The 27,248-nt window shown below is 36.9% G+C and overlaps 1 protein-coding gene across 1 annotated transcript in view; it reads left to right on the top strand.

Moving 5' to 3' along the window:
- LOC142343165 (uncharacterized) overlaps positions 1-20,211 on the top strand; it is a 219,224-nt gene extending 199,013 nt beyond the window's left edge. Inside the window, exons 13-15 of the mRNA XM_075394863.1 lie at positions 200-248; positions 14,779-14,869; positions 19,108-20,211. Of these exons, the coding sequence (XP_075250978.1) occupies positions 200-248; positions 14,779-14,869; positions 19,108-19,196 (229 nt within the window). The 3' untranslated portion in view covers positions 19,197-20,211. The remainder of the gene's footprint in view (positions 1-199; positions 249-14,778; positions 14,870-19,107) is intronic.
- Positions 20,212-27,248: the final 7,037 nt, after the last annotated feature.

The raw sequence follows: 27,248 nt of genomic DNA, 5'->3' as shown, positions 1-27,248 counted from the left end.
GAAATTTGCTTAGTGAGTTGCAGTGTACTTTTCTCTAACTCCTTAATTTATAAGTTTATTCAAATGTTTAACGAGAAAATGGGGAATTTTTATTCGAGCATCTTACTGAATAAATAGAGTTATGAGTTTGTTGCAAATGGTTAGATCTTTCTTCTACGGTATGGGAATGGATTGTTCTATTTATGCTTTTGCTGTTTAGGATGATGCTAATTCCCTTTGCCGAAGAACTGGCCAAATCTTTACTGAAGGTAAGTCAGCCTAATACAACAACCCGTACCCTCTCACGTAAGCTTAAAACCAACTTTACCCCCCTGTCATTCGCAACTCCGAATTTCAATCACGTCTAAACATAGTCACAGTGTCCCTATCAATAAATGGCCATTTCTGCTGTGGATTGACAAGGCCCCGAAATATCGATTTCACCCTCCTTTTCTATTTTGGGTAGATTTTTCGCCAGCATTAAATGACTCTAATTTCCTGACTTATTTGGATTCTTACATGTTTTGTGTAAACATCTGTCCCAAATAGGAAATCCCGACTTGATAATAAAATGGCTAAAAATTGGTACGCTGTAATTGCATGACCTGTTATTCACCTTTTTGCGGTGCGTGGTAAATTGATTTGGAATTAAATTTTATTTTTCCCCTGGAAGTTGTGTCGATGACTAACACTTTTCTTTGTGAGCATGTTAATCAAGTTACAAGGTGCACTATTATTCTTCTCTCACCTTTTCCTTTCAACTTATATATTAGGTTTTTTGATAGAGAAAATCAGAAACTAGAAATAGAGAGGAACTTCTGTAATGAATGAATGAATGGGAAAGAGCTGTCTTATCACAATACGAAGAATGGCGAAATTCCAATGGTTTTGTTTGTAGTATGTCCACTTGTTCTGAAGTGGTTTCCCCTTATTTTTATTAACACATGCTGTTGTAGCCAGAAAGACTGTCCAAAACAAGTGTTTTTACAAAAGTAAATAACACGCTCCGCGAACTGTGCAGCTCAGCTGTGTTTAAAACTCGGTTGTTAAAATTGGATAGCCTTGTTGAGGGGAGGCAGTAAGATGCAGAGATGGAGAAATAGATAAATAAATGAAGGTCGGATAGAGAGTGCACAACAAAAACCTATACCATCATTTCAGTCTAACTGTTCTGAGGAAAACAGTTTTTTCATGCTTTTCCTCCTAAGTCATTTAGACGCGCCGCTTGAGGCGGATATATGAAAAACTAAGAAAATGAATATTCCTTTGATGTAGGAGTGAGTTAACTGTATAGCGATTGTGTGCCTGAATGAACGTCAAGCTACCGTTTAGCGGTTTTAGTGGAGTAAGTGTTGGTTGAATTAAGAAAACATGCGTTGTTGTTTTGCGCCGGTTGTTGACGTTTGTCTCAAATCCACGTCAAAACTGTCGCCCGTTGTTTACCAATTGGGGTTGACCTATCTAATGGCGCTAGAGCTTTCTAGCTAGTTGGGTGGTTACCTAATAGGGCAAAAGTATTGCTCTTATGCGATACCACTTGTGTTTTCATGTTTCAAATGCTGCCCAATTAAAACTACGCTCTGTGAACTCATTTAGGATTCCTTCGAGTGTTGATTAGTTGATCAAAAGGCTGTGCGTCTAATTGAACTGTAAGGATTGAACTAAATGTCCAATGAAAGGGTAATGAAGTCGGCCTGATTTATGACAAATATTTAGTCTGTCGCTAAACCTCAAAAGTGTGTAAATTTTGCCTCACGAATGCGCAAGAATATTTAATGTGCGAACGTATGTAGTAAATAGCGTCCTGAGATTAGAAGAAACCTGAATAGAGAAAGAAAGTGTATCGATTAGATAAATTAGACTTTACTAGTGTTTTGCAATAAAATAGCCACCAACAGCGTTCAGCTTGCACTGTGGTTCTTTGTATTTTCTCTTTGTCTTTGCTCTATTGTTGCCAGACATGGTCTAATAAGAGGAGAAACAAGCACAGAAAATCCGCAGTTATGCGCGTGCAATTTTCAAAATGTCAGATCTCTCCAGTGGAAGATTTTCCATTATATAGTGCCAGATTTTACAACTGTCTCAAACAAGGTTGTGTGACGCAAAAGTCACATCAAATATTTGCATTTTATCTCGAACGGCTACGCGGTTCTCGATTGATGCCAGATATTCTCTGTGATTTCATCAGATTCACGGTACTTTTACAAAAAATTGAAGTAATCGACGGAAAGTAGAACTTAGGATGTAGTGTCAATTGAGTGTTTTAAACCAGCAGCTGGTAAAATATAATGTTTTGCTATCAATTTTTTGAAGGGTTGAGTGATTTGACTTTTCGAGTGACTTTTTGTTTCTTTGTTTTTTGTTTGCATAATCTATTTTTTTATTCAGAGCTAAAGCCGCAAACTCAATACGTGGTATTTTACTATTAAAAGCTGCGAAGCTGAGCTGAGCTATTTTGCGGTGCTCTTGGTTTTTTACAATTCAAAGAATTTGAATTGTATTAATGCGGTGTCATTTTTTAAGATCTGTTCACACATTTTTTTAATGTTTTTTGATGTCAATTTGGAGTTGTGATTTTGGTCACGCCGAAATAGGAGGTGGAGCGAAAAAGCGAGTGCTTTTGCGGCGTGAAATTTCTTCGCTCTGATTTTAAAGTAGAGTGAGAAGCGGTGTTTGAACAAAAGTTCGCTTTCTCGCTAGTGATTTTTTGTTCACATGATTTTCACTTTGATTTTTGCTGTTTTTGCTGTTAGTTCATTCTAGGCCTAGTTTTCTCTTTGAACCAAATGTCCCTTTCTCGCTCGTGGTTTTTTGTTCACATGCGGCTTTTTAACTTTGATTTTCTGTTTCTTTTTCCATTTTTTTTATCTGAAACAGAAAATCAAAGTTAAAAAGCCGCATGTGAACAAAAAACCAAGAGTGAGAAAGGGACATTTGGTTCAAAGAGAAAACTAGGCCTAGAATGAACTAATTGGATTTTAAAAAATATTTAGAAAAAATACGATCCAAACAATCGAAAAAACAGCAAAAATCGAAGTGAAAATCATGTGAACAAAAAATCACAAGCGAGAAAGCGAACTTTTGTTCAAACACCGCTTCTCACTCTATTTAGCGAAGAAATTTCACGCCGCAAAAGCACTCGCTTTTTCGCTCCACCTCCTATTTCGGCGTGATCAAAATCACTACTCCAAATTGACATCAAAAAACATAAAAAAAATGTGTGAACAGATCTTAAAAAATGACACCGCTTTGATACAATTCAAATTCTTTGAATTTTAGGAAATCGTTTACCCAATTCACTCATGTTCCGTTCTAGGTCTAGTCTTTTGTTTAGTCAATGAAAATTCTCTGAATTGTATGTCAGGACTGCAATGTTTTGTTTCGTCATCTGACGCTCTTTTTCGTTTTACATTTGTTAACACAGCAAAGCTGAAAGTCAAATTTTCTGAATTACTTCTTCCTTTCACTAACAGCTTTTGCTCGCGTGTCGTCATTTCCCTCTCTCTCTCTCTAGCAAAGGTTTTTGCGTGATCAGATTTTGATCATACGTGACTTACATCACTCAATGAAATGACTTTTGCACTTTAAAACTTAAGTTTAGTTTGAATTAAATTTAAGTCACAGGAACTCATATATGTAATAACGGTCGCTAATGAAAAGGCTTCTTCGCAAAGTTTTATTAACCTTCCGCTGAATATTTTTAACATAGCTTTTTGAGCGGCGTTGATACCTTTTTGAACTTTTATCTGTATCTGTTTCTATCTCTATTATATGGCACACAATTCTATTCTTTCGCAGCTATTTCGGCAATCTGCTGGCTGTTGTTTTTTCAATTTGGCTTTACCTTTCAATCACGTTTTTCGTTTTACATAATTCATGACGTTCACGTTTGACTCCTGACTTACCTCATTATTTGTTTCAACTGAATGAATCCTAAATTCTTTCACTCATTGAGATAAGCAAGGTAGTGAATATGGTCAAGGTCAGAAGAGGAAGTCAAAAGAAACGAAATAAACTGATAAAGCATTAGATTATCAATGTTCATAAGAGCGATTGCTCCCTGACTTTAGTATTAAGCGTAATAGCCGTATGTTAAGCTGAATTGAGGTAAATTTTAGAATCCAACTGAAACTGCACAGCAGATTAGAAAATTTCTTGACAGTCCGGATGAAGTGATCAAGTTCCAATCACGATGTGCGTCAATGTGGTCAAAGGTGGCTTTTGTCGACAATTTGCCAGATATGTTATACGCGTGCAATTTTATCTTTTCTGCACAAATCCAAATTCAAATCACAATTTTTCTTTGGCAACTGATTTGATTACGATTCTGATTAAATGTCAATATTTTGACAGAAATTTCATATTAAATTTATGTTTGTTCGGTCATTTTTTCCTGTATTACAAACCTTCTGGAGACCTAGATTTGCTTCGAGCTTTTTTGTTTTTATTTTTGTTATAAAGTGGCAAAAGACAAACATCTCTCCAATTTTACGAAATTATAGATTTCGCTTCCTAACCATAATTTAGGTGAAAATTGAGTATTATTTGAACCAATACCAAATTGGAGGCGGACTTCGATAGGAAACTTTTTTTCCGCTAATCGGGTTCGTTTTTTGAGTAAATTTTTAATGGATGACCTGCTTTGCTACGGTTGCTGCCAGTTAATTTAGAAAGTGAAGCTAAATGACTGCAATGGTTTTCAATGCTAAATTGAATCTCGTTTCGAGATGGCTAGTAATTTCTACAAAAGTTGTTAAAAATGAGAGCAGCCTCATTCAGCAGTTGACTAATTTGGTTTACGCGAAGGTTACAAAATTTAATTCTTTTAAGTTGGAAGTTTAGTGGGGGTAAAGGTCTGGAATTGGACTTTTATTTTTTTACATGTCTAAGTTTTTCGCATCAACTATTTTCTGCTGCTAAAATTAACTACTGGTAGTTTTTTCAATTAAAATTCAAACGAAACCTGAGTTGTTATCTCTTCAAATCTCTTAATAGTTAGCAAAGGAGGCCAAGTTTAACCCACACCCCACTATCAACAGTTCACCAATACCACTAAAGTACATGGTCAGTGCTTGGTCAGTTTTGGAGAACAAGTAAGAAACACCAAAGAGAAACTACAAAAGCTCTATAACACTGAAAAAGATTGCTGGTTGCATCGGGCTGCACAAAAGAGATACTCAGTGACTTACAAAGCTATCGGTTGCTAAAATAAGGTTCCCTACTCAGGCTTCTACAATGAGCCATACAAACTTGAACCACTGCAATAATTATCTTTTCTCATAGTTATTGGCTGTGTAGAGATATCTGACATCTATGACTTACACAGTGAAGGTGAAATCCTGCCTGTTATAGCTCACACAGAAATTTTAGCACAGCAATTTCCGGTCACCTATTACCAGAGCCACGGTGCCGATCACAAAACAAACTCCATTACCACTTTTCGTCCCAAGAGACTGACACTAAATGATACTTACGGGGACTGCGTGAAACAACCCACGAAACAATACCAAGCAAATAAATTGCAAACAATTCAAAATCCGCTCAAAAGCATTCGCCGACATATGGTCAAAACTCAGCTGAGCAAAGAAAGCAACCAACTAGGCACAGATCCACTAAAGTCAGTAGAGAAAGAAAAAATGCTGCCACAAATTTCACGTGTCCGATTGGCACAACAGAACTGGATGCTGCCCCCTGCTCAACTCTTACCTCATTAAGAGTTGCAGCAATGTTAACCGCTGTTAGAAAGGTGAAGTGACACGGCATGACGTGAATCACTTTTTCAACTGAAATAAGAACACCAAGAACCTAAAAGTAGTTAGCTTGTGGGAAAGACCAGTAGAGGTAGCTAATTGGCTGGACTTAATACCATCAGTCCAACACGACCACTTTGCACAGAAAAATCTGCCTTCCTTGCACCTTGACACCGATGTTGGAGATGCCCCTCCTCTTTAACCTGCGCGCATGTCCTTGGCGTAGATGATGAAAGTTTGCCGCACCGCAAGCAAGTTGAGGATAGGCTGTCACACTACTAATATATCTATTTTTATTATACTGATGCAACTAAGGAACCAGTTAAAAACGGCAACAAGCGCCAATATCCCGACAAAATTATCTGCGAATTGCACCTCTGTGCAGTAGCTACAACAACAGCTGATTGCCCTACATCCCGCTGGCTCATCCAAATGATTAGTTATGGGATTTCTATTTCAAAATACGCTACTCTCTAACGCGAAAGAATTGAGGGTCACATTCTCCCGGGAAAATGTCTAAAAGTTTAATTGTTTTTGAGGACTGCAATATTTTTTCTGTTTTGGAAATAAGCTCGAATGATTACCACTTTGAAGTATCAGAGTTTTAATTGTTTGTAACATAGAGCGGTTGCTAACTTGACAAATATGAATTGTTCAGCATTGTAATTTGCCTTTTTTTCTTTCAAAGAGCAGCTTTAAGATTAGCTACCTTATGACAAAACATTTTCGAAGTACTGTGAAGTGAAGTAATGGATTAGTCAAATTTCGATAGTTGAAGTTTTACCTTTTTGGACCGATTGGCTAATTGTATGTCATTTTTATCAATCGAATACTCAGTCCTTAATGATTTTTTAGATTGTGCGTTATCATTTTCTTGTTTTCTGCTAATATTTGCGCAGTCATCGTTGCTGCTGGATTTCCCAGCAAAATTCAATTGACTGTTACAGATTTCATAATTGTAATATTTTTTTGACTCATTAGTTTCTTCCGTTTTCAGAAATTTTTCTGAGGACAAATTGTTCTGAAGCAATTCTCGGATATTTCTCAATGTTTAAGCTGAAGTTTTTAAGCTGATTCTGCTGATTAAAAAGCGTCAAAATGTTCAATGTTGCTTGATTAGGCGTGCAAAGAAGCAAAATCAAAATATCAACTTTTTGATGCCTTGAAGATTTTCGCTGTGAACTTTGAAATAGCTGAGGACTGTATTGTATGAATTAAAATCACAGCATATTGGATTTGAGAGAACAAAAGTTTGTTTTGATCAACTTTCCTTCTCCCCTCTCTCTCAATCGCCCTTTGATCAAGCTGTTGCTTATTTGGCGCCACTAGTGGAATAATAGTCCCCTCTTTTCACAATCTTATGCATTATTCTATTGTCCTCGTGGATTGAGATTTTCTGTGGGATATTTTCATGTGGCGTTTTTGTTTTTGTGTGTCAATAAAATTAGAGAGAGAGAGCGAGAGCGAGATCTTTTTAAGGTTGACATGCGCTTATCATCCTTTAGGAAATCCAGAATGTCGGATCTGCTGAATTATGATAATCTTTTTAATTATAATAATCTGGTTTCGACTTGTTTTGACCCCATATTTTTTTAACAACCCCATGCTATAACAGTCGAAGGGTGAATTAAGAGGGGGGGGGGGGGGGGGGGTTAAATGATAGGGCGTGCACATAATAGTGATGAAAAAGCAGAACCCCGGTCGGTATCTGCCGTTCAACCAAATTATTTTATGACGTAGAAATACTGGATATGCAAGCACGAATGATTACCACTTTGAAGTATCAGAGTTTTAATTGTTTGTAACATAGAGCTGTTGCTAACTTGACAAATATGAAATGTTCGGCATTGTAATTTGTCTTTTTTCTTTCAAAGAGCAGCTTTAAGATTTGCTACTTTATGACAAAACATTTTCGAAGTACTGTGAAGTGAAGTAATGGATTAGTCAAATTTCGATAGTTGAAGGTTTACCTTTTTGGACCGATTGGCTAATTGTATGTCATTTTTATCAATCGAATACTCAGTCCTTAAAGATTTTTTAGATTGTGCGTTATCATTTTCTTGTTTTCTGCTAATATTTGCGCAGTCATCGTTGCTGCTGGATTTCCCAGCAAAATTCAATTGACTGTTACAGATTTCATAATTGTAATATTTTTTTGACTCATTAGTTTCTTCCGTTTTCAGAAATTTTTCTGAGGACAAATTGTTCTGAAGCAATTCTCGGATATTTCTCAATGTTTAAGCTGAAGTTTTTAAGCTGATTCTGCTGATTAAAAAGCGTCAAAATGTTCAATGTTGCTTGATTAGGCGTGCAAAGAAGCAAAATCAAAATATCAACTTTTTGATGCCTTGAAGATTTTCGCTGTGAACTTTGAAATAGCTGAGGACTGTATTGTATGAATTAAAATCACAGCATATTGGATTTGAGAGAACGAAAGTTTGTTTTGATCAACTTTCCTTCTCCCCTCTCTCTCTCAATCGCCCTTTGATCAAGCTGTTGCTTATTTGGCGCCACTAGTGGAATAATAGTCCCCTCTTTTCACAATCTTATGCATTATTCTATTGTCCTCGTGGATTGAGATTTTCTCCTGTGGGATATTTTCATGTGGCGTTTTTGTTTTTGTGTGTCAATAAAATCAGAGAGAGAGAGCGAGAGCGAGATCTTTTTAATGTTGACATGCGCTTATCATCCTTTAGGAAATCCAGAATGTCGGATCTGCTGAATTATGATAACCTTTTTAATTATAATAATCTGGCTTTGACTTGTTTTGAGCCCATAATCTTTTAACCCCATGCTATAACAGTCGAAGGGTGAATTAAGGGGGGGGGGGGGGTTAAATGATAGGGCGTGCACATAATAGTGATGAAAAAGTAGAACACCGGTCGGTATTTGCCGTTCAAACGAATTATATTTTATGCCGTAGAGATACTGGATATGCAAGAGGAGATGACTCTGTTATGTGAAAGAAGTTTCGTAGATATGATTCAAAAAATATGTTTGCATGAAAATTATACCATGAAGTTATAAAAACCACTGCCACTGTTTTTGCTCTCTATTTTTGGAATCTTGGCCCTCTTAGATTTTATACTGTCTCATGTTTTCCAAATTTAGGCCTTGCGTTAGTTCTTATGATGGCAAAAAGTGCACTCTTTTCACGTTACAAAAATTGCTCCAAAATAAAAATTATTTAAGTAGATTGTTCCTGTTTGATGTCGAAGTTCCTTTAATAGTGTGGTGTGGTTTAGTTTTATTGTGTCTAATATAACTGGATCAATTTGTGATCACATTGAAAACTTAGTTGACCACAAAAGCCAAGGCTGAATTGTTAATTTGTTTCAAATGGAGCGGCCGCCTACTTCTGAAATTTTGTTGCTATATTGTTGGCTATGCAAATTTTGCCCGGATTGAAGTGGTGGTTTGCCTTCCTTAACCCAATTTACCCTTGTTTGTTTTGAGCATGTAGTTAACAATAGATGATCAGCAGCCGTTATGTTTGTTTGATAGGCAATGTAATGTGGGCTAAATGATGCTAAAGAGTTCTTAAGGGAAAGCTAGCAAATGTTTATCATGCTTAAAAATGAATTTATATTCTTGGATAGCAAAACTAAACTTGTGGGTATGAAACCTTTTAAGGCACTACTATACTAATTGCATATCAACCGAAATTCTGAGGTTTGAAATGTGTTCACATTTATGGTTTATAATATTTTAATTCCAAATTATGCCAGTCGTAATGACTCACAGGACAAATATTACATTGTTTGGGTTTTAATGCGATCGAATAATAAGTCCGAATGTCTTGGATCATGGTCTAGTGTACACCAATCTCTGGCGCTCAACATTCCTTAGATGATGATTAAACGAAATTACAGGGTGATTATGTCGTCTGGTCAAAGAGTCCACGAATGCTTTAGCATGGTATCATGTTGACTTTATTTGTCATTCATCTGGCATATCTGTTTTAAAGGATTCGCAGAATGTTGTTGAAGTAAAGACCTCTAGCCGATAATTCAATTACTTCTAAAAACGAGTTATTATTTGGGAGCTTTGAAATAATGAATTGCGCGGTTTGATGTTGGCAGAAAATTTTGTTGGCGCACATACTTGATTTTGTTATTCTCTTAAACACATTGATTCAAAAATTGTATGATAATGTGATTTCCTAAAAGTTAATTGTAGGATACTATGTTAGGCTAAAATTGAACGTTAATAGGTTAAAATTAATGCTGGATTGGTTTTAGTGCACTTAAACAGTCCATCCTCTTTTTAATTGCTCTCAAACAAAATATAAAACAGTTATTGCAAACGTGTGTCTTTTTTAATCAAAAATTGTTGCTTGGCAGTTTTTGACTTTTGTTCTCAAACAATCCCCGCTCTCGCGCGTCTTGTACGCTTTACTACTTCTTGATTTTAGCTTCTTGGTCTAAATTGCTCTCATTTCGAAATAAAGTCGGTTACTAACATAAAGGCTGTTGTAAGCAATGACGTAGCAAAGTCTAAAGAGCTTTGTCCTTAAGATGACAGAGTGTCAATGGGGGTTTCGGGTTCAAACCTCTCTGGCGTTGGTTTCTGCGGCCATGAAAAAAGTTCAAGTTAAACCCCACTCTAAATTAAGTTGCCCCCTGATTTTCGGGAGCAATTCGTCTGCCATTAGTCGGTTTATGTTTTGTTAACTTTGAAAGCGGGGCAGTTTTGTAGGAGATGGTTTTTGTCTCTAAACAAAAGCTGCTCGTGAAACAATAGCTCCTGAAAATGTGGAAACAAAAGTCTAATTCGTTATGATATCAAAAATTAGTATAGAAATGAATTGCTTGTTTTGAACATTGACATTCTGATGCCTAATTTTAAATTCTCGTTCAAGTTTGGAGCAATTATTGTGAACGTGTTGCTCTTGTGCAAAATTTTTGCTTGACCATTTGCGCACTGTTGTTCTCAATCATTTTGTCTTCTCAAGACCTTTTTACCCTTCATTTCTTCATTTTGAGTGGTTTCAATTGCTCTCATTCTGAAATGAATTTTGTTGCTAATTTAAAACGGATTGTTAGTGGCCGAGTAACAGTTGTGGCTGAGTGGTTAAGATGTATGACTGCTATATGGGAGGTCGTGGTGTCGAACTGGGCTCCAAGTGTTCGCACCCAAAAAAATTCTAAGCTACATCTCTCTTTGAAGCAGCAATAAGTTAAACAGATTCTTAATCAAATTATAACATCTCAGCTTTTTTCGAAAAAAGGGATGGTTTTTGTCTGTGACTGCAGATCTAGGAAGCTATTGTGGCGATTTTCTGACAATCTATCAGCTATATTGAGAGATCTTTGCTTTCTCGCCAGTATCGGATATGATGTGTGGGAATAAAACTACACTGTGAATATTGAACTTTTAAAAGGACGTTTCTCACATCACTGAGACTCGAACTGAAATTTCATCAACATCAAAAGCGAAATAGCTTGCGTCTCCACTACTTATTTCGCAAGGTGTTTTGGTTGCATTTATTTTTGCAGTTTTATTTTTACATCCGAGAAAATTTTTTGAACAAATTGATTCAGAACTTTTCTGATATTTTGATTTCCAAAAATTGCGATTATTTTTGCAGTTTTATTTTTACATCCGAGAAAATTTTTTAATCATTGATTCAAAACTTTTCTGATATTTTGATTTCCCAAAATTGCAATTATTTTTGCAGTTTTAGTTTTACATCCGATAAATTTTTTTGAACAAATTGATTCAAAACTTTTTTGATATTTTGATTTCCCAAAAGGTATTTATACGATATTGTGTTAGGCTAAAATTGTTGCTGGATGGGTTTTGCTGCACCATACTTTTTTGGATTGCTCTCGATCAAAATATGAAAGAAACTATTGCAAACGCATGTCTTGTATTAAATTTTTGCTTGACAGTTTTTGCTTTTTGTTCTGAACCAATCACCGCTTTCAATTGACTTTTTTTCTTTTTTTCGTTTCTTTATTTCTGCGTGGTTTAAATGGCTCTCATTTCGAAGTAAAGTTGTTTGCCAACATAAAGGCTCTTGTAAGCGATGACGTAGCAAAGTTTTGGAGCAATTATTGTGAACGTGTTGCTCTTATGCAACATTTTTGCTTGACCATTTGTGCAATGTTGTTCTCAAACATTCTGTGACTTCTCAAGACCTTTTCTCTCTTCAATTCTTCATTTTGAGTCGTCTCAATTGCTCTCATTCTGAAATGAATTATGTTGCGAATTTAAAAGTGATTGTTAGTGGCCGAGTAACAGTCGTGGCTTAGTGGTTAAGATGTCTGACTGCTATAGATTTAGGAGGTCGTGGGGTCGAACCCCTATGGGTTCCAAGTTTATGCACCCAAAAAATTATCAGCTACATGCCTGAATGAAATTGCCCACCCCTCTCGTTCGAGAGCTATTCACCCGCAGATAGTCAGTTGTTTATAAAGATAAAAAACATGCAATATAGCTATAAGATAATTTATCTTAAAAAGCGAGGAAGTGTACCAGCGTTTCAGTTTAATGAAACTTTTTCTTGAATAAAGTTGTAGAAATTATCTTGGAGTAAGTGGGCCTTATGAGTAGTTGACTATGAGATTGTTTTTATGGCCACAAATGCCGTAAGATTGCTATTTTTGTTAAGGTCATGCCTTCAACAGCTTTTGCTATCTTGGATGCTACAATCAGTTGGTTTAATAGCCGGCCTCATCTTCTCAGCCGGCTATTATAGCGCTCCTATTTTTTTTTACTTCGAACTTTTTTTCGTTTTACCATTTTGCGCTTTTTCGACATTTTGCGTGAAATCTTTTTGACTTCTCTAGGCTAGTTTCTCTCTTCTCTCATTCTGCTAAAAGTGAATTTGAACATCAGTTGCTCAGCAAAGCAATTCAAAATGAACAGAGTCAGTATAAAAAATTGAAGTCAGAAATAGAAACGGGATAAACCCATAAAGCCCAATTTTAGATGCCCGCTATTTGAACGTCGTTCCTATAAGTCTTACTTACCATCTCTTATGCTTATTGGTATTGATATTAGCCCCTGTAGCCTCTCTCTAAGAAACAGAATAATGTTCAACTACGAAATGCCATTAAAATAAATCGGACTTAAAAAATGTGTTTGTACAAAAAATTTTTTTTTCAATATCTTCTATTCTTTCAATCCCAATCATGCTTATTGGAATCAACGGCGGCTATTTTCCGGCAATCTGCCGGGTATGTTACAATAATTTTTGTTAAGGTATCAATGCTCTTGAAATATCAAAGTATCTTTTGCGGTTATGACACGACCTGATGAAAGGGTAATTGCAAATTGGTTACGTGATTTTAGTGAAGACATTGTACAAATACGATTGTATACTGCGGCTTTTTTTAAAAGAAAAAAGTATTTTACCTGAACTTGTATTGATTTTTTGAGTCACTGTCCGCTATTGGGAAACATCTAGTTGTAACGAAAACTATCAAATTTCGTCATCCGATTTTTAATCGCTTTCAAAACAATTGAGGCGATCTAGTTTACTTGTAAGTTAACAAAAGTAACAGAAATACGGATGAATACAAAAGGCTCAATGTTGCGCTCTGATTTATAAAACAATAACGATGAACAGTACATTAATGGCTGTCGAATAATTTAGGCATTACTCTGCAATTTATGATAGTTAAAATTTGAAAAAAAAAGACTTCTTCACGCTCGGGTTTTTATCGTTTTACCTCGTTATTCGTGGCATCTTAATTTTTAAGTTGAATATCAGAAGGTGCTAAAAAATCTGTTCAGGCTCTTATAGTTTGGCATGCATTAATTGTCAACTGAGATTATTAACGTGACTTCAAGAAAAGGTGTACCAGGCTGTCGTTTTATTTCGAATTTGCAATGTCTGTAGAGTTATTGAAAATCGGCAACTTGCTAACTATAGAAACAGATTCTATTCTTTTCTTTCATCTTTGCGACCAGTTGAACTTTTTTTGAAATTATTTATAGCGAGTGACAAAGTACTATTGTCCTTATGACAAATATTGCCAGAAATGTTTTGCAAGTTTTTTTCTTAACTAATATCAACGATTTACCTAATTCGAATTATTTCTGGCTCTTCTCGGGCGTTTCTATCCGTAATATTTAGATTATACCATACATTTTTTATAGGCGACCTTTATTGCGATCTAACTGAGTTGCACAATTTATATTTTTGGGTAACCAAGTTGACGTTCATAACATTTTTGTGGTTTCCTTTTTTTGAAAAAGAAAAATGATAGATTCTTAATCATTTTTGCACAGACGGAGTTCGACCTTTTCCAGGGTGTTCTAAACCAATGACAGTTTGTGCCATGTTTTGGCTCCTGTCTGTAATTCAAGTACAAAAAAACTTCTTTTTACAATTTTTCAGAAAATTTTTACAGTTTTTCAGAAAATTTGATACATTTGAATTAACCATGATGACATCTTTAGCCTGTTTAGTCATTCTGCCTTTTTGGCAAATATGTCAGCTGTTTTCAACGAGTGGCAGATTGTATATTTTCTCCGCAAAGTATGTTTGAAGTTGTTACTCGGCTCCAAAATCTTGAAAATAGCTTGACTTCTGAGGCAAATGTTCCAATGAGCTGCTCCATAGTATAAATAATTTACTGCGAAAAGCTTGTTGACAAAATGTGGTTTTGCCATTTGATGTCAGTCAGCAACCGAAGCGCCTCTAAGTAACCGGGCAAATGTTTTAACGCTAAAGCACTTCTCTTCACAACACGTTCGCTGTTTTATCCTGATTTCCGACTATTAATTTTCTTTAGTTCTTTAAAGAACGAACATTTAGGTTTTATCTTTTTTTCCAGAAAGGCCCCTTCGATACAGGAAATGCAGCGGCAAAACAAAATCTCGTTATCAAAACTGATAGTTTCTTGGAAGAATTTAACTCAGGAAATGATTTCTACAATTGTGTTGTTCTTGGGAAAGAGCGATGAAACTGTTGAAAATTTTTAATGGTGATTCTGAGGCTACTTCTTCGGAGTACCGTGTTTTAAAGCTATGCTCAATGATGGATGATGTGTTAAGTTATTTAATGTATTTGTGTAATTGTATCTGATTTGTTTAGTGCAATCCAAGTGAGCGGATTTCGGCGAGGGACGCGCTGCAGTCCAAGTACTTCAAGAATCTACCTCAGGCACTCTTCACACTCCCAGACGGTCAGTACCCGCACTCCCTATAATTTTGACAATTCAAAATTTTCAACCCATTGACGAAGTATTGCTTAATATTGCTGATTTATAACGATGTTTAATTGCTGTTGAACGAAGTTCATAAGAATTATTGTAAACGTGTGTGTCTTTTTTATGCAAAATTTTTGCTTGACGGTTTTGACTTTTCGAGTGACTTTTACGCCCTTGAGTTTTTGCGTTTCGCTTGATCTAAAATTCTCTCTCAATCACAATTTCAAGCAGCTGAGCTCAATTGGCGGCAATTTAATACGAAGTAAAATGAAAAGTGCGCCGAAACTGGTGCCATTTTTCACTTCAAATCTTAATAGTGTTATATCTTAAACTCTAATGTGGTTATTTGAAGCCCACTATTGAACTTCTTAGTCCCATTTAGGCTCTCCCTCCCCTCCCTCCCTCCCCTCCCCCGAGTGAAGCAGGTTGCAATTGATTAGAGCTCCCACTAGTCGTTCGAGAGCCATTCCGACGTTTAGTGTGTCATGTTTTCTGACTCTATCGAGTTACTTTTGCATATAAAAATGTCAGAAAGCTTGAACCTGTGATGTTCAATATATTTTTGGAAACTAGAAATATTAATAGCTCTCGAACGAAGTTCGAAATAATTAATACTTGAAGAGGAGTTTCGTATAGGTGCCTTTTTAATCAAGCAGGAAATGGAACGCGTGTCAAAATTTGAAGTGGTTTGAGTGTTGATTGAACACAATTCGAGAGTAGAGCGAAAAGAGAGTGGTTTTTTGTACATATCGCCGTTTCGGAAAGAGCAAGAAATTGATGTGCAAAAATTCTTTTGTTAGAGACCGAAATTTTTTGGTTACATGTGGCTTTCTCAAGCCTCTTTTTCGTTTTGAATATTTTTAGTTGCTCTTAAATGAAGTAAATTCTAAAAGCTTGCATATTTTCTAGAGCTTTCTTTTGATTTCAATTCTTGAGTTACTTTTCCACGCTTGATTTTTTTTGAGTTGCGGTTTTGAGCGAGGACAGTACATGACCCATGCAGCTTAGCGGTTAATGTACCGGACTCTCAACCTAGTCGAAAGTCAACCTAGCACAACAAAAGTTTCTCTAACTTCGCCAGTCGTTCGAGAGCAATTGGTCCAATGTTTGTTTTTTGGCTAAAAGGTTTGAATAGGCTCTGCTAATAAGTTGTATGATTTTTCTAAGTTTTGGCTAGCAATCTGAGCTAATTTTAAGATTATCATACATCTGCTGTTTTTTAGGGAACGTAAGCAATTTTTGGCCCATTTTTTTTAATCTTTACATTCTTTGGGTACTATATAGCGTGTACTGCTCAAAATAATATATAGATGTTCATAATTTGAGTTCGGATGTTTAATAGCTCTAAAGCGACAGCTGAGGTTATTATTGGCCTTCTCCTGGTTCGATTTGTATTGGGGGAGTTCGATTTGTATTGGGGGCGCTGTCTTTTTTTAAGGTCTGTTCACACATATTTACGTATTTTGAAGTCAAATTGAAGCGCTGATTTTGGTCACACCGAAATAGGAAGTAGAGCTAAAAAGCGAGTGGTTTTGCGGATTGAACAATTTTTATTCTAATTTTTAATTAGAGTGAAAAAAGCATGGACAAAAATTCTTTTTCTCGCTAGTTTTTTTTGCTCATATGCGGCGTTTTCGCTTCCATGATCTGTTTTTTAATAGCCACCGTCGGGCTTTCAACGGTTCTTATTTAGGCTCTCTTTTTCAATTCGCTTTACTTTTTGATAACGTTTTTCGTTTTACGTAAGTTTTTCACGTACGATTTTCACGTTTAACTTCTGACTTACCTCACTCACTGTGTCAGCTGAATGGATTTCAAATTCTTTCACGCATTGAATTACGCAATGTAGTGAATACGGTCAACGTCAGACGAGCAAAATCAAAAGAAATGGGATAAGCATATAAAGACCGGTCATTAAGTCATAGTGCGTTAGGTTATCGAAGTTCATTAAAGCGGTTGCTAGCTGGCATGAGTAATATGCTTAATAGTGTTCAGTTTAGAATCTCAATTAAGTGTACTTTAGAATGTAACCAATTATCCAGATATTGCACACCCAATTTAAAATTTGAACACTAAAAAATTCTGTCAGTTTCTACCTCTTATTGTCTTCGTTTTCTGTTTCAATCCCAATATGGGTCAAGCTGGTTAACGAAGGGTAATTTCCAGCAATTTGCTGGCTATATTTGACTTTTGTGTAAGATTTTTTCTAAATGGTTATCTCAATCCAGTCATAGGCCATTCTAAGTCGTTTTTTGTTCAATCAGTGAAATTTCTTTGAATTGTAGGTCAGGACGTGCCCTGCTAGTTTTTTATTTTGTCGTCAAGATTTTCTTAATGACCATATGACGTCAAAATCACTTAAAATCTGCTTTTTATGCATTGGTTAATGCAATTTCAACTGAATTGGATGCGGGACGTCATTTTTCAGTCTTATTGCATCCAGTTTTGTTCATTCGTGTGAATTTTTTTGGTCAAACTCGACTTACCTCCTTCTGAAAACTGACTATCTCACTTTGAAATTGGACTTTTTAATTGCTCCTGAACGAAGTTGATAGCAATTATTGTAAATGTGTTGGTTTTTTATGCAGGTTTTTCGCATGACCATTTTGCGCTTTTCTTCTAGAACATTCTTTGAGTTCTCAATTGACTTTTTCACGCTTTCGTTCTTCATTTTTGAGTGATCTGTATTGCTCTCACTCCGACGTAAAGCTTGTTGCTAATATAAAGTTGGTTGCAGCAAAGCAAGCATAAGGGCCTGGTAGCCGAGTGGTCAGTGCATCTGGGTTTGGACCAGGAGGTCAGTGGTTCGAATCCCGGCGGGGTCAAATGTTTTTTCACCCGCCTTTCGTTCGTGAAATTCTTCGTAATTCAAAGACAAGGTGAGAGTGCAGATCTTTAAAGCTACTGTGGCTATTTTCTGGCAATCTGCGAGCTTTGTTAATAACCAGTAATTTTCCCTAAAAATTGGACCAAATTGAGAAATTTGAAACTTCCTAAAAATCAGTTATATCTCTGCGCCTATTTAGGCTTCCTACTGTTATTTGAGCGTTTTTGTGATCTCCAATTAAAGGTGGTCAGAACTCCTCCTTAGTCGGAAAATATTCTTGCACCCATAAAAAACTAGTTTACAGACCCCTCTGAATTAAATAGCCCCTCCTGTCGCTCGAGAGCATTTTGTCTAACGTTAATTGGTTTATGTTTAATTGCTCTCCAATGAAGTTTGTAGTCATTATATCAGTCCTGTTGGTCTTTTTTGATGCAATATTTCGCTTGACCGATTTTTTGTCTGACTAAATTGACTTTTCGTCCTCAAAATTGGGATAAACTGGTAGAGCCCAGCGGGCATTAAGTTCTCTTAGAGATTTTCGGATTACTAGACTCTAAGTATTCTCTTTTGGGGACATAATTACATAGTGTGTAGGGAGGTTTTTAGGGTTTTAACCCCCCCCCCCAAAAAAAAAAAAAATCCTCACCCCCTGAGACTTATACTTGTGGTGTGAAGGGCGGTTCTTAGAGGTTGATCCCCACGCAGCCCCTCACCTCCTCCCATAGCCGCCCACTTTACCCTTCCCCCCATCCCTAACCCCACCCCTGCACATCGTTTCACCCACGAAGCCAACCGCTGGACATTCGTTTGAAAGCAATTCGGCCGACGTTAGTGGGGTATGTTTAAATTTATTAATAGCCGCACAGCGATAGCTGGGGCTATTATTGGCCTTCTCTTGGCTTTTTTATTTCGTCGTCGCGATTTTTGTCAACCATATGACGTCACAACCACTTCAAATCTGCTTTTTGTTCATTTGCTCATGCAATTTCACTTGAAGTTCGTGCGTGACGTCATTTTTCGCTTTCAGTGGAGCGAGTTTTTGTTCATTCGCGTGATTGAATTTTTGGTCACACTTGACTTACCTCTCTCAAAAATGACTTCCTCACTTTGAAATTGACTTTTATTTACTTTATTTCGAAGAGATAAGGTCAAATGTGTGTCACTCTAAATGAGGGTTATTTGAAAACAGCTAATAGAGGCAGCAAAAACTTATACAGGTTCTCAATCAAAATATAGCATCTCATCCTTTAATGAAAAGAGTAATTTTTTGGTATCTTTTTTTACTATTTTTTTAGATAATGTTGATGGGGATAACAACCGTTTGGTAATATTCGAAAAGGTCTACAGAATTTTCAATGAGGTTTGAATATTTGCTTCTGTATTTTAGAAGAGTCGATAATGCGAGTGGAAGGTGTTAGTCTAGAGGCGGAGAGAGAGGCGCCTCGCAATCTCATGAAGACTTATTACAATCAGTAGAAACACTCTATCGTATTTATCCATCTATCGATCCCGTCGAATCGCAACACGAATATTTCTATCTGAACTGCAAACTTATTCCTTGCAACAACAGTGCCGGAGCTCCAAACGCAAAATGTCTAAAAAGTGAAAGATCGTTACATACATTGCCACCATCGCTGCTATCAAAAGATGTCCAATAAACTAGTGTCATAGCAAAAAGTAGTTGTTGAAACGCTGCAGAATGTAAACAATCAATGCTGTTCATATGCATTGATTAGACTGCAAGTTGATTAATAGACAAAACGAAGCGATTCATCAAATTTGGCTTTCCGGCCCTTTTTCATTTCGGCTTTCCAACACGCTAGTCTAAGCCATACCACCAGTTGCTGATAAGAATATTGATGATGCCTTATTCTACTTGGGAAGCAGCGGGCCTTCTTGAAATTTACATTAGTTGAAATTTAATTTCACCACCTCAACAAAAAGCAAATTCTTTCTACCTACCATCCATTAAAACTCGCGATCATAAATGTGCGCAAATTTTTTTGCTACAAGTAAATACCTCGCGAGACTGCGGTTCTGTCATTGATGAAGAATTACCACCGTCTGTCTTTATTTCACCTCTGCTTATGAAGCTGTGTCGTATCAATCGTCCAATCAGATCGACATGCATTCTTACCTCTGGAAAGCGATTTATAAAACTTATTTCACAATTATTAATCCACATCATAGATCAACATTAAGATAAAGATAATCTATACAAATCTTCTGTTCAAAAAAGTCAGAGAACATTTGCCAAGTTTAAATGATCAAATTAATACGCAATTCAATTCTTCTCTACATTGGAAGTTGTTCTAAATTTGTGCATATTATTTTTGTTTCATTCGAGATGGAACTTTAAATTGTAATGTTACCATAACGTCCAAATTTTCAATTAGTTGTAATTATTATTTTTATTACACTGTTGTTTGAATTATGTTGCTTTGATACTTGGTGATGACGATGATAAATTAGTTCACGTACGGTACGCTGAGACCGAGTTTGATAACTTTTCAAGTGAGATTTCTATTTTTCCACTTCGTGCCGCCACCGCCTTCTATTTCATTTTACTAATATATTTCTAATATTTCTGATACAAGTAATAAATAGAATGATATTTGCTGAAATAATTGCAAATAAGGAGCTCAAACCAAGACCGTTTTTGAGTTCTTGTTAACTCGCTCTCTGAATTATGACTTGTTTTTGTTTATTTCTACAGTTTTTTAACACCAAGAGGGTTATCCAATAGCCTTCATCGACTGCATTAAGTCCTTCTTGTAGTTTTTGAGATCAAAACGCATAGACACTAGAGGCAAATCAGTTTCTGTTGTTTGCAAAATTAACGAGAGCCCGTCCGGGGAGGGGAACATTTGGAAACAATTTATAGCAGTGGAATATGAGGAAGCGTGCCTGCACAGTTGGCAAGATGTTGGAATCTTTTAACTCAAATTAAATGTTTTCACTATAATTGTATCAGCTGTTTGATAGCCACCGTCAGCCTCGGCTATTATTTCAGCGCTCTTTTTTGTTTTACAATCCAAAGAATTTAATTTTTATTGATGATCTTTTTATTGATTTCACGATGCTGTAATTAATTGCTCTCAAACGAAGTTTGTAGCAATTATATTAGTCCTGTCGGTCTTTTTTTAATGCGATTTTTCGCTTGACCAATTTTTCGTCTGATGCTTTTGACTTTTCGTCCTCAAAAACGGGATAAACAGGTAGCGCCCAGCGGGCATTATGTGCTCTTAGAGCCTTTCAGGTCTGTTTCAGCTCAAACTGTCTTGGAGACTTATACTTATACTTATGGTGTGAGGGGCGGTTCTTAGAGGTTGACACCCCCCCCCCTTTGTTGACCCCCCACCCCCACTATTGGCTCCACCCCCCCCCCCCCACCGCGCTTTTGCCCCACCCCCCCCCCCCCCCCCCACCCAGTGCTGCCCCCATCAGCCCGGGTGCACCCCCCCCCCGTGGCTAGCTACTGACCAAGCCAACCGCTCGCCGGTCGTTTGAGAGCAATTCGCCCGACGTTAGTCGGTTATGTTTTTGAATTGTATTGGTCTCGCCTTTTTTTATGACGTGTCACTATTTTACATGATTTTTGAAGTAAACTTGATGTGATGATTTTGGTCACGCCGATACGAAGTGGAGCGAAAAAGCTAGTTGTTTTGTGGCCTGAATTTTTTACGCCAATTTCAAAGTAGAGTGAGAAAACGGTGGTTGAAAAAACAACGCGCTGTCTTTTCAATCACATGCGTCAATTTGACCATGCTTCATTCCGTTTGTCGATTTCTTTTATATGATTTTTTTCTAAAACAACCCATACATAGTCCACTCTGAATCTAGTTTTTTGTTTAGTCAGCGAAAATCCTTTGAATTGTAGGCCAGGACTTGTCCTGCTATGTTTTTTGTTTGGTAAGAGGTTTTATGCGATTATGCGTCTGACCCTTAAAAGTTTGACCCCCAACAATCCCCCGTCCACCTCTTTTGGACCGCCCTCTCACCCCCTAATTCTGGAATCCCTTATACCCAATTGGCTTCTACTGAAGCCAACCGATCGTTTGAGAGCAATTCGCCCGACGTTAGTCGGTTGTTTTTTTTTGTAATTTGCATTTTTTTAGTTCATGTGGGCAATTGATTTTTTCCACATTTTGCAGCCGGGTTCAGGTATGGATTTAGGCCCCACAATGTTGCTCTTGAGGACATTTCTGACATAACTTCGGCATTTTTGACAGTTTTTGTTATTTTTTGCGCGCTTTTCTTACGTTTTGAACATTTTTCTATGGCTACTTTTATGTTCTCGTTTTCTTGCGTCAATGCTAAGAATCATGGGTTTTCAATTATTTCGCACCATAATTTTAAGTATATATGTAAATATATATATATATATATATATATATATATATTTTATATACTTATATATATATATATATATATATATATATATATATGTGTGTATATGTATATGTATGTATATATATATATATATATATATATATATATATATATTATATATATATATATATTTAATATATTTGCCTTTATTTTTTTTCTTAATTTGTGAAACTGTTTCTGTTTTGCTGTTAAGGTTCAATTGGTCTGCTGGACAAAGAGATTTTTTTATTCATTTCTGTTTCAATTCCTTTCATTTTTTCAATTTATGTTAGATGGAATTATTTAAATCTTGCAGCCAGCTCCTTGCGTAGATTTTGTTATTACAATGTTCGTCTTCAACCCAGCAAAAGCTTCGGCTTTTTAAATCGTTTCGTCGTGTTTGCCTGAATCTGTTTCTCGCTTGTCGCAATATTTCCCTCAGATGCAGTATTTTTCTTATCGCTCTTGTTAATAGCCGGCGTCAGCCTCTCAATGGCAATTTTTTAGGCGCTTTTTTTTTAAATTTGCTTGACATTTTGATAACGTTTTTCGTTTTACATAAGTCACAATTTTCACGTTTGACTTTGCCTTACCTTACTTACTGTTTCATCTGATTGAATTTTAAATTCTTTCATTCATTGAATTACGTAATGAAGTGAATACGGTCAAAGTCAAAAGAGCGAAATAAAAAAAGGGATAAGCCTTAAGGCGCGGTCATCAAGTCATAGTGCATTAAGTCATCAAAGTTCATTAAAGCGATTTCTATCTAGGATTAGGATTATGCTTCATAGCATTCAGTTTAGTAGCTGAATTATGTGTTTTTTTGGAATCTTAACTGAATATTCAAAATTTGCACACCTAATAATAACACTTTGGCTCTTAGAAAAGTTCTATCAATGTTTTCTTTTTGTTTCAATCCTATTATGCGTCAAGCAGGTCAACGGCTGCAATCTTCTGGCAATTTGCTGGATGTTTTTAGTGATTTGAAGCATTGCTTTCAATTTTTCACGCCATAAATATCTGTTTTGTTTCCGTTCTTCAAATCGTTTTTCAGGACTTTTCTTGTTACGTTTTTTGTAAGATCTATTCACACAGTTTTTCGACTACTGTGAGCGGGACAAACGGGTATAGACAAGAGGGCATTTAGTGATAATGGAGCGTTCCGGCGCTTAGTTTTCTGAAGTTGCAGAGAACGTTTAAGTTTAATGTAAAAAGGTGGCTTTTGATGTTCAGTTAAATTGCGGATTATAGTGTATTTGTTTTAAATTGTTCCCGATGTCGTCTTAATTGATGTTAGTCACCGTTCCTAGAGGTTTCCTGCAATTAACAAGGTTTTATAAGGTTGTCTTTTTGTTTCATGTATTAGCACGGAAACACAAAAAATGTAGTAAATTTTGCGGTTTAAAATTTTTTTTTGAAGACTTGCCATTTTCGAGTTTTGACTCAGAGGCTGGATAAGCTTTTCTACAACTTGTAGATTGTTTATTGAGTTGATTTTTTAGCAAGATTAAAGTAATTATGAACGTTTTTATTTGCAGAATTTGACCGGTTTTTCAGTAGTTTTTCCTAATGTTTCCATGGGATATTATTTAGGCGCTCTCCTTTACAATTCGCTTTTTGCTTTCACGTTCACGTTTTTCGTATTACATTGTCAGCTTTTTCACGTCTGAATTGTGGCTTACCTCACTTACTTCACGTACGATTTTCACGTTTAACTTCTGACTTACCTCACTTACTGTTTCAGCTGAATGGATTTTGAATTCTGTCCCGCACTGAATTATGCAATGCAATGATTACGGTCAATGTCAAAAGAGCAAAATTGTAAACGGGATAATGCCTGGTCGTTATTTCATGTTGAATTAGGTTATCAAAGTTCATTGAATCGAGTTTTAGCTTACGTTAAGCTTATTAGAAGCTGAATTAGGTAGTTTTCGAATTTCACTGAAACTGCACAACGAGTTTGAGCACTTTTTGAAGCTTAGGAAAAAGAGTTTATTTTTATCCCCTTTTTCTGTTTCAATCCATATAATATTCCACGGAGGTTGTTTTCTTTTAATTTTGCGGCAAATTTTCTTAACTGGCATCTCCCGTGTAAGGAGCTGTGCTAGTGCTCTTCCCATTGTAAACATATCTTTTAGTAAGGTTTTTATTCAGTTTTTTGTTAAGATTTTCCAAGTGCGGAGTGAAAGGTAAGTTCAGATTTCTGCTAAGTTAATTTTGAAGTTAATATGGGTGCTTGACACAAGCAAATGAACTGTGATGGGATAGTGGTAGTAACTGAATGTATACATTTCTATTGCGTGTAATATTTTTACCTTCTCTTTTTTTAAAACAGTCAAAAGCTAAAGCGGGATACTTACTCTTATAAAACGTTGAAGCCGGGGAGTGGACCCGGGATCTCCCGATTCATAAACAAAAGTAATACTGCTCTGCGCTAACGGTACTCTTTCGGTTAATTGCTGGGAATTGTCATGTTGGGAAATGATTGTTCATGATTTCTTCTTTTTTTGCGTTTTTCTTTTTTTTGGATCCTCAAACTTCCTTTCTTTCTCTTTGGCTCCAATGGATCTACTTCGGTCTGTATCATGCGTCTTGTTGGTACCTTTCTTCTCTTCTTTGGAGGGCTTTTGAAAATCAATTAGTTTTGCTTGAATGGAAAGAAAAATGGATTTTTCTTTTTAATAGGTTTGTAAACAGCACCGGGAGGGATTATCGAAATGGTAAAGGCGCCATGCCAAATTTTCTTTAAGAAGATGATTGTTTTACTGCATTATGAATGAAGTTTGACGGCGCTTGGAAGAGGCTTTTTTGTATAAAGGCAGATTGTTAAATTTGATGCTCACTTAATATAAAACAGTTATATCAAATTATAAGCAACAAAAAGATGCTGTTGAGATTATGGGAGCAGCTGAAGAAATTCAAAGAGGGAATGTTTTGGGCAGGAGAAAATGAGAGCACTGGGTTGGGCGGAAGTCTCAGCAATCGATGTTTCTAGCGTCCAGTCTTGGGCGGGCTTGCGTCGGAATATTGCTTAATTGTACGGCGAAGGGTCGGTTTTCGCGAGTGGCTGGCCGAAGAACTCATTGGCAGTTGCGAACGAGGAGCGGCTGACTTTCGATGGTGGGCTCCTCCAGAAGTTGAAACACAGCCAAAATGCCAGTTTGGGTTGTAGCGTCCTGGCTAGTATGCTTATAATTTAACAATCTTGTATAAAGGCAGATTGTTAAATTTGATGCTCACTTAATATAAAACAGTTATATCAAATTATAAGCAACAAAAAGATGCTGTTGAGATTATGGGAGCAGCTGAAGAAATTCAAAGAGGGAATGTTTTGGGCAGAAAATGAGAGCACTGGGTTGGGCGGAAGTCTCAGCAATCGATGTTTCTAGCGTCCAGTCTTGGGTGGGCTTGCGTCGGAATATTGCTTAATTGTACGGCGAAGGGTCGGTTTTCGCGAGTGGCTGGCCGAAGAACTCATTGGCAGTTGCGAACGAGGAGCGGCTGACTTTCGATGGTGGGCTCCTCCAGAAGTTGAAATACAGCCAAAATGCCAGTTTGGGTTGTATCGTCCTGGCTAGTATGCCAGCATCAAGCGGGCCTGAACGTTTGCAGGAGCTGTCTCCGTGTTCTGGTCTCTCGATGTCAAGCGATGGACGTTCTCCATTGGTGATTACTACAAAGCCAAAATACAACGGGTTTTGAAGAGACAGGATATGATCTCCCAATGGAAAGAGTTGTGGATGCGGTTACATCTAAATCGGTGGTGGCGCGAGCGTTTCGAAGACACCGTTCGGTGAGAAAATCTTCCTGATTTGCAGAAGTGTCTATCATTTTCGGCTTCTGGAGAAGATCATATCCACACCCGAGGGATTCAAGGGGGCCCAAAAGTGTGTTCCGGGGAGATATTTGGTTTTATATACCATCTCGCGATAGCTTATGTCAGCCGTCCTTGTGTTGTCACGCTGCTCTGGAAGTGACTACAGGCCCTTCTCTTGTTACTGGTTGGGAGTCTATTGACGAGAACTACGACGATGTTGCAAGAAGAACCCTTCCATATTATGGCATCTGTGCGAGAAAAGGCACTGTCCCTCGTCTTGTCTGAAGGAGGAGTCTCCACTGCTGTCTCTTGGGCAGAGGAACGCCAGCCCACTGATGTTACTGGAGAGGTGTTGTCGCTTTCTTTGACAGGAGCGCTGAAGGTGTCGAAGCGCACAACGACAACTCGTGGTCGCTGGGTTGCGAAATGTGTGGCCCAGAGTGACGGAGATTTCAAGGTGACCTTTCTTCCGCCTAAAGATTTATCTGAGGCTCATGAGTCAGGTAATTCAACATCACCAAGAATATAAATAAATAATTTTGGAACAAGGAAGGACATAGCAAATGAATGTAGAGATCATTAGGATGAAGTGAATTTGCTTTGTGACTCTGCAAACATTATTTTTCTAAATCGGCGTGAGTAGATTTTCAGATGGAAAAGAAAAATTGCTTTGTAGGAGAAGCGGTTGGTTGTCTTTAAGAGTATTCTTGGTAGAGCCTGAATTTGAATTGATGATTTTTTAATGCTTTCCAGAACGGTGGGTAACTTTATATTTCGATAGAGATGATGTTCCATAATGGGGAAACTACTAACTCAAATGTAGGCAGATATTGGTTACATCAGCGAAGCTTTTGTATGCAAAACTTTTGGCTTCCTTTTTGTTGCACTGTTTTAATGTGGGTAGACATCAATTAACTGCATTGCTGAATTTTTAGCTAAGTAATCATATGATACTGGGAGATTTGGGGATTAATAAGGGTTATCTTCTTCAATTAAGCCTTCCCTTGTCTGACTGGGGTTTTGTCTGTAAATTGAACATGGAGTTGTACTCGAAGGTGGAGTCAAAGGTAATGAGTTTCGAGTCAAAGGTCGCAAGTTTAAAGCCGTCCATGGTAGGGGGACCATGGTGCACATTAACATAGGGAAGGGGAGGATAATGGCCGTGCAGCCTCCATCGAGGTCGATCGAGTTTCCGTCTTGATCTGTCTTTTTGGTTTACGTATGGGAAGGCTGAGCAGGCAACAAGGGTTTTAAGCGTAAAAGTAAGTGAGGAATAATAATAATTGAATAGAAAATTGGCAAGTTTAAAGATCGGTATTAAGTTCGATGTTAAGAAGCAA

The sequence above is a fragment of the Convolutriloba macropyga genome, chromosome 7, assembly GCF_964194025.1.
Source record: "Convolutriloba macropyga chromosome 7, txConMacr16.3, whole genome shotgun sequence".
NCBI classification, from domain to species: Eukaryota; Metazoa; Xenacoelomorpha; order Acoela; family Convolutidae; genus Convolutriloba; species Convolutriloba macropyga.
Note: the sequence above shows the minus strand (reverse complement) of the source record. Positions and strands in the feature narration are given on the sequence as shown.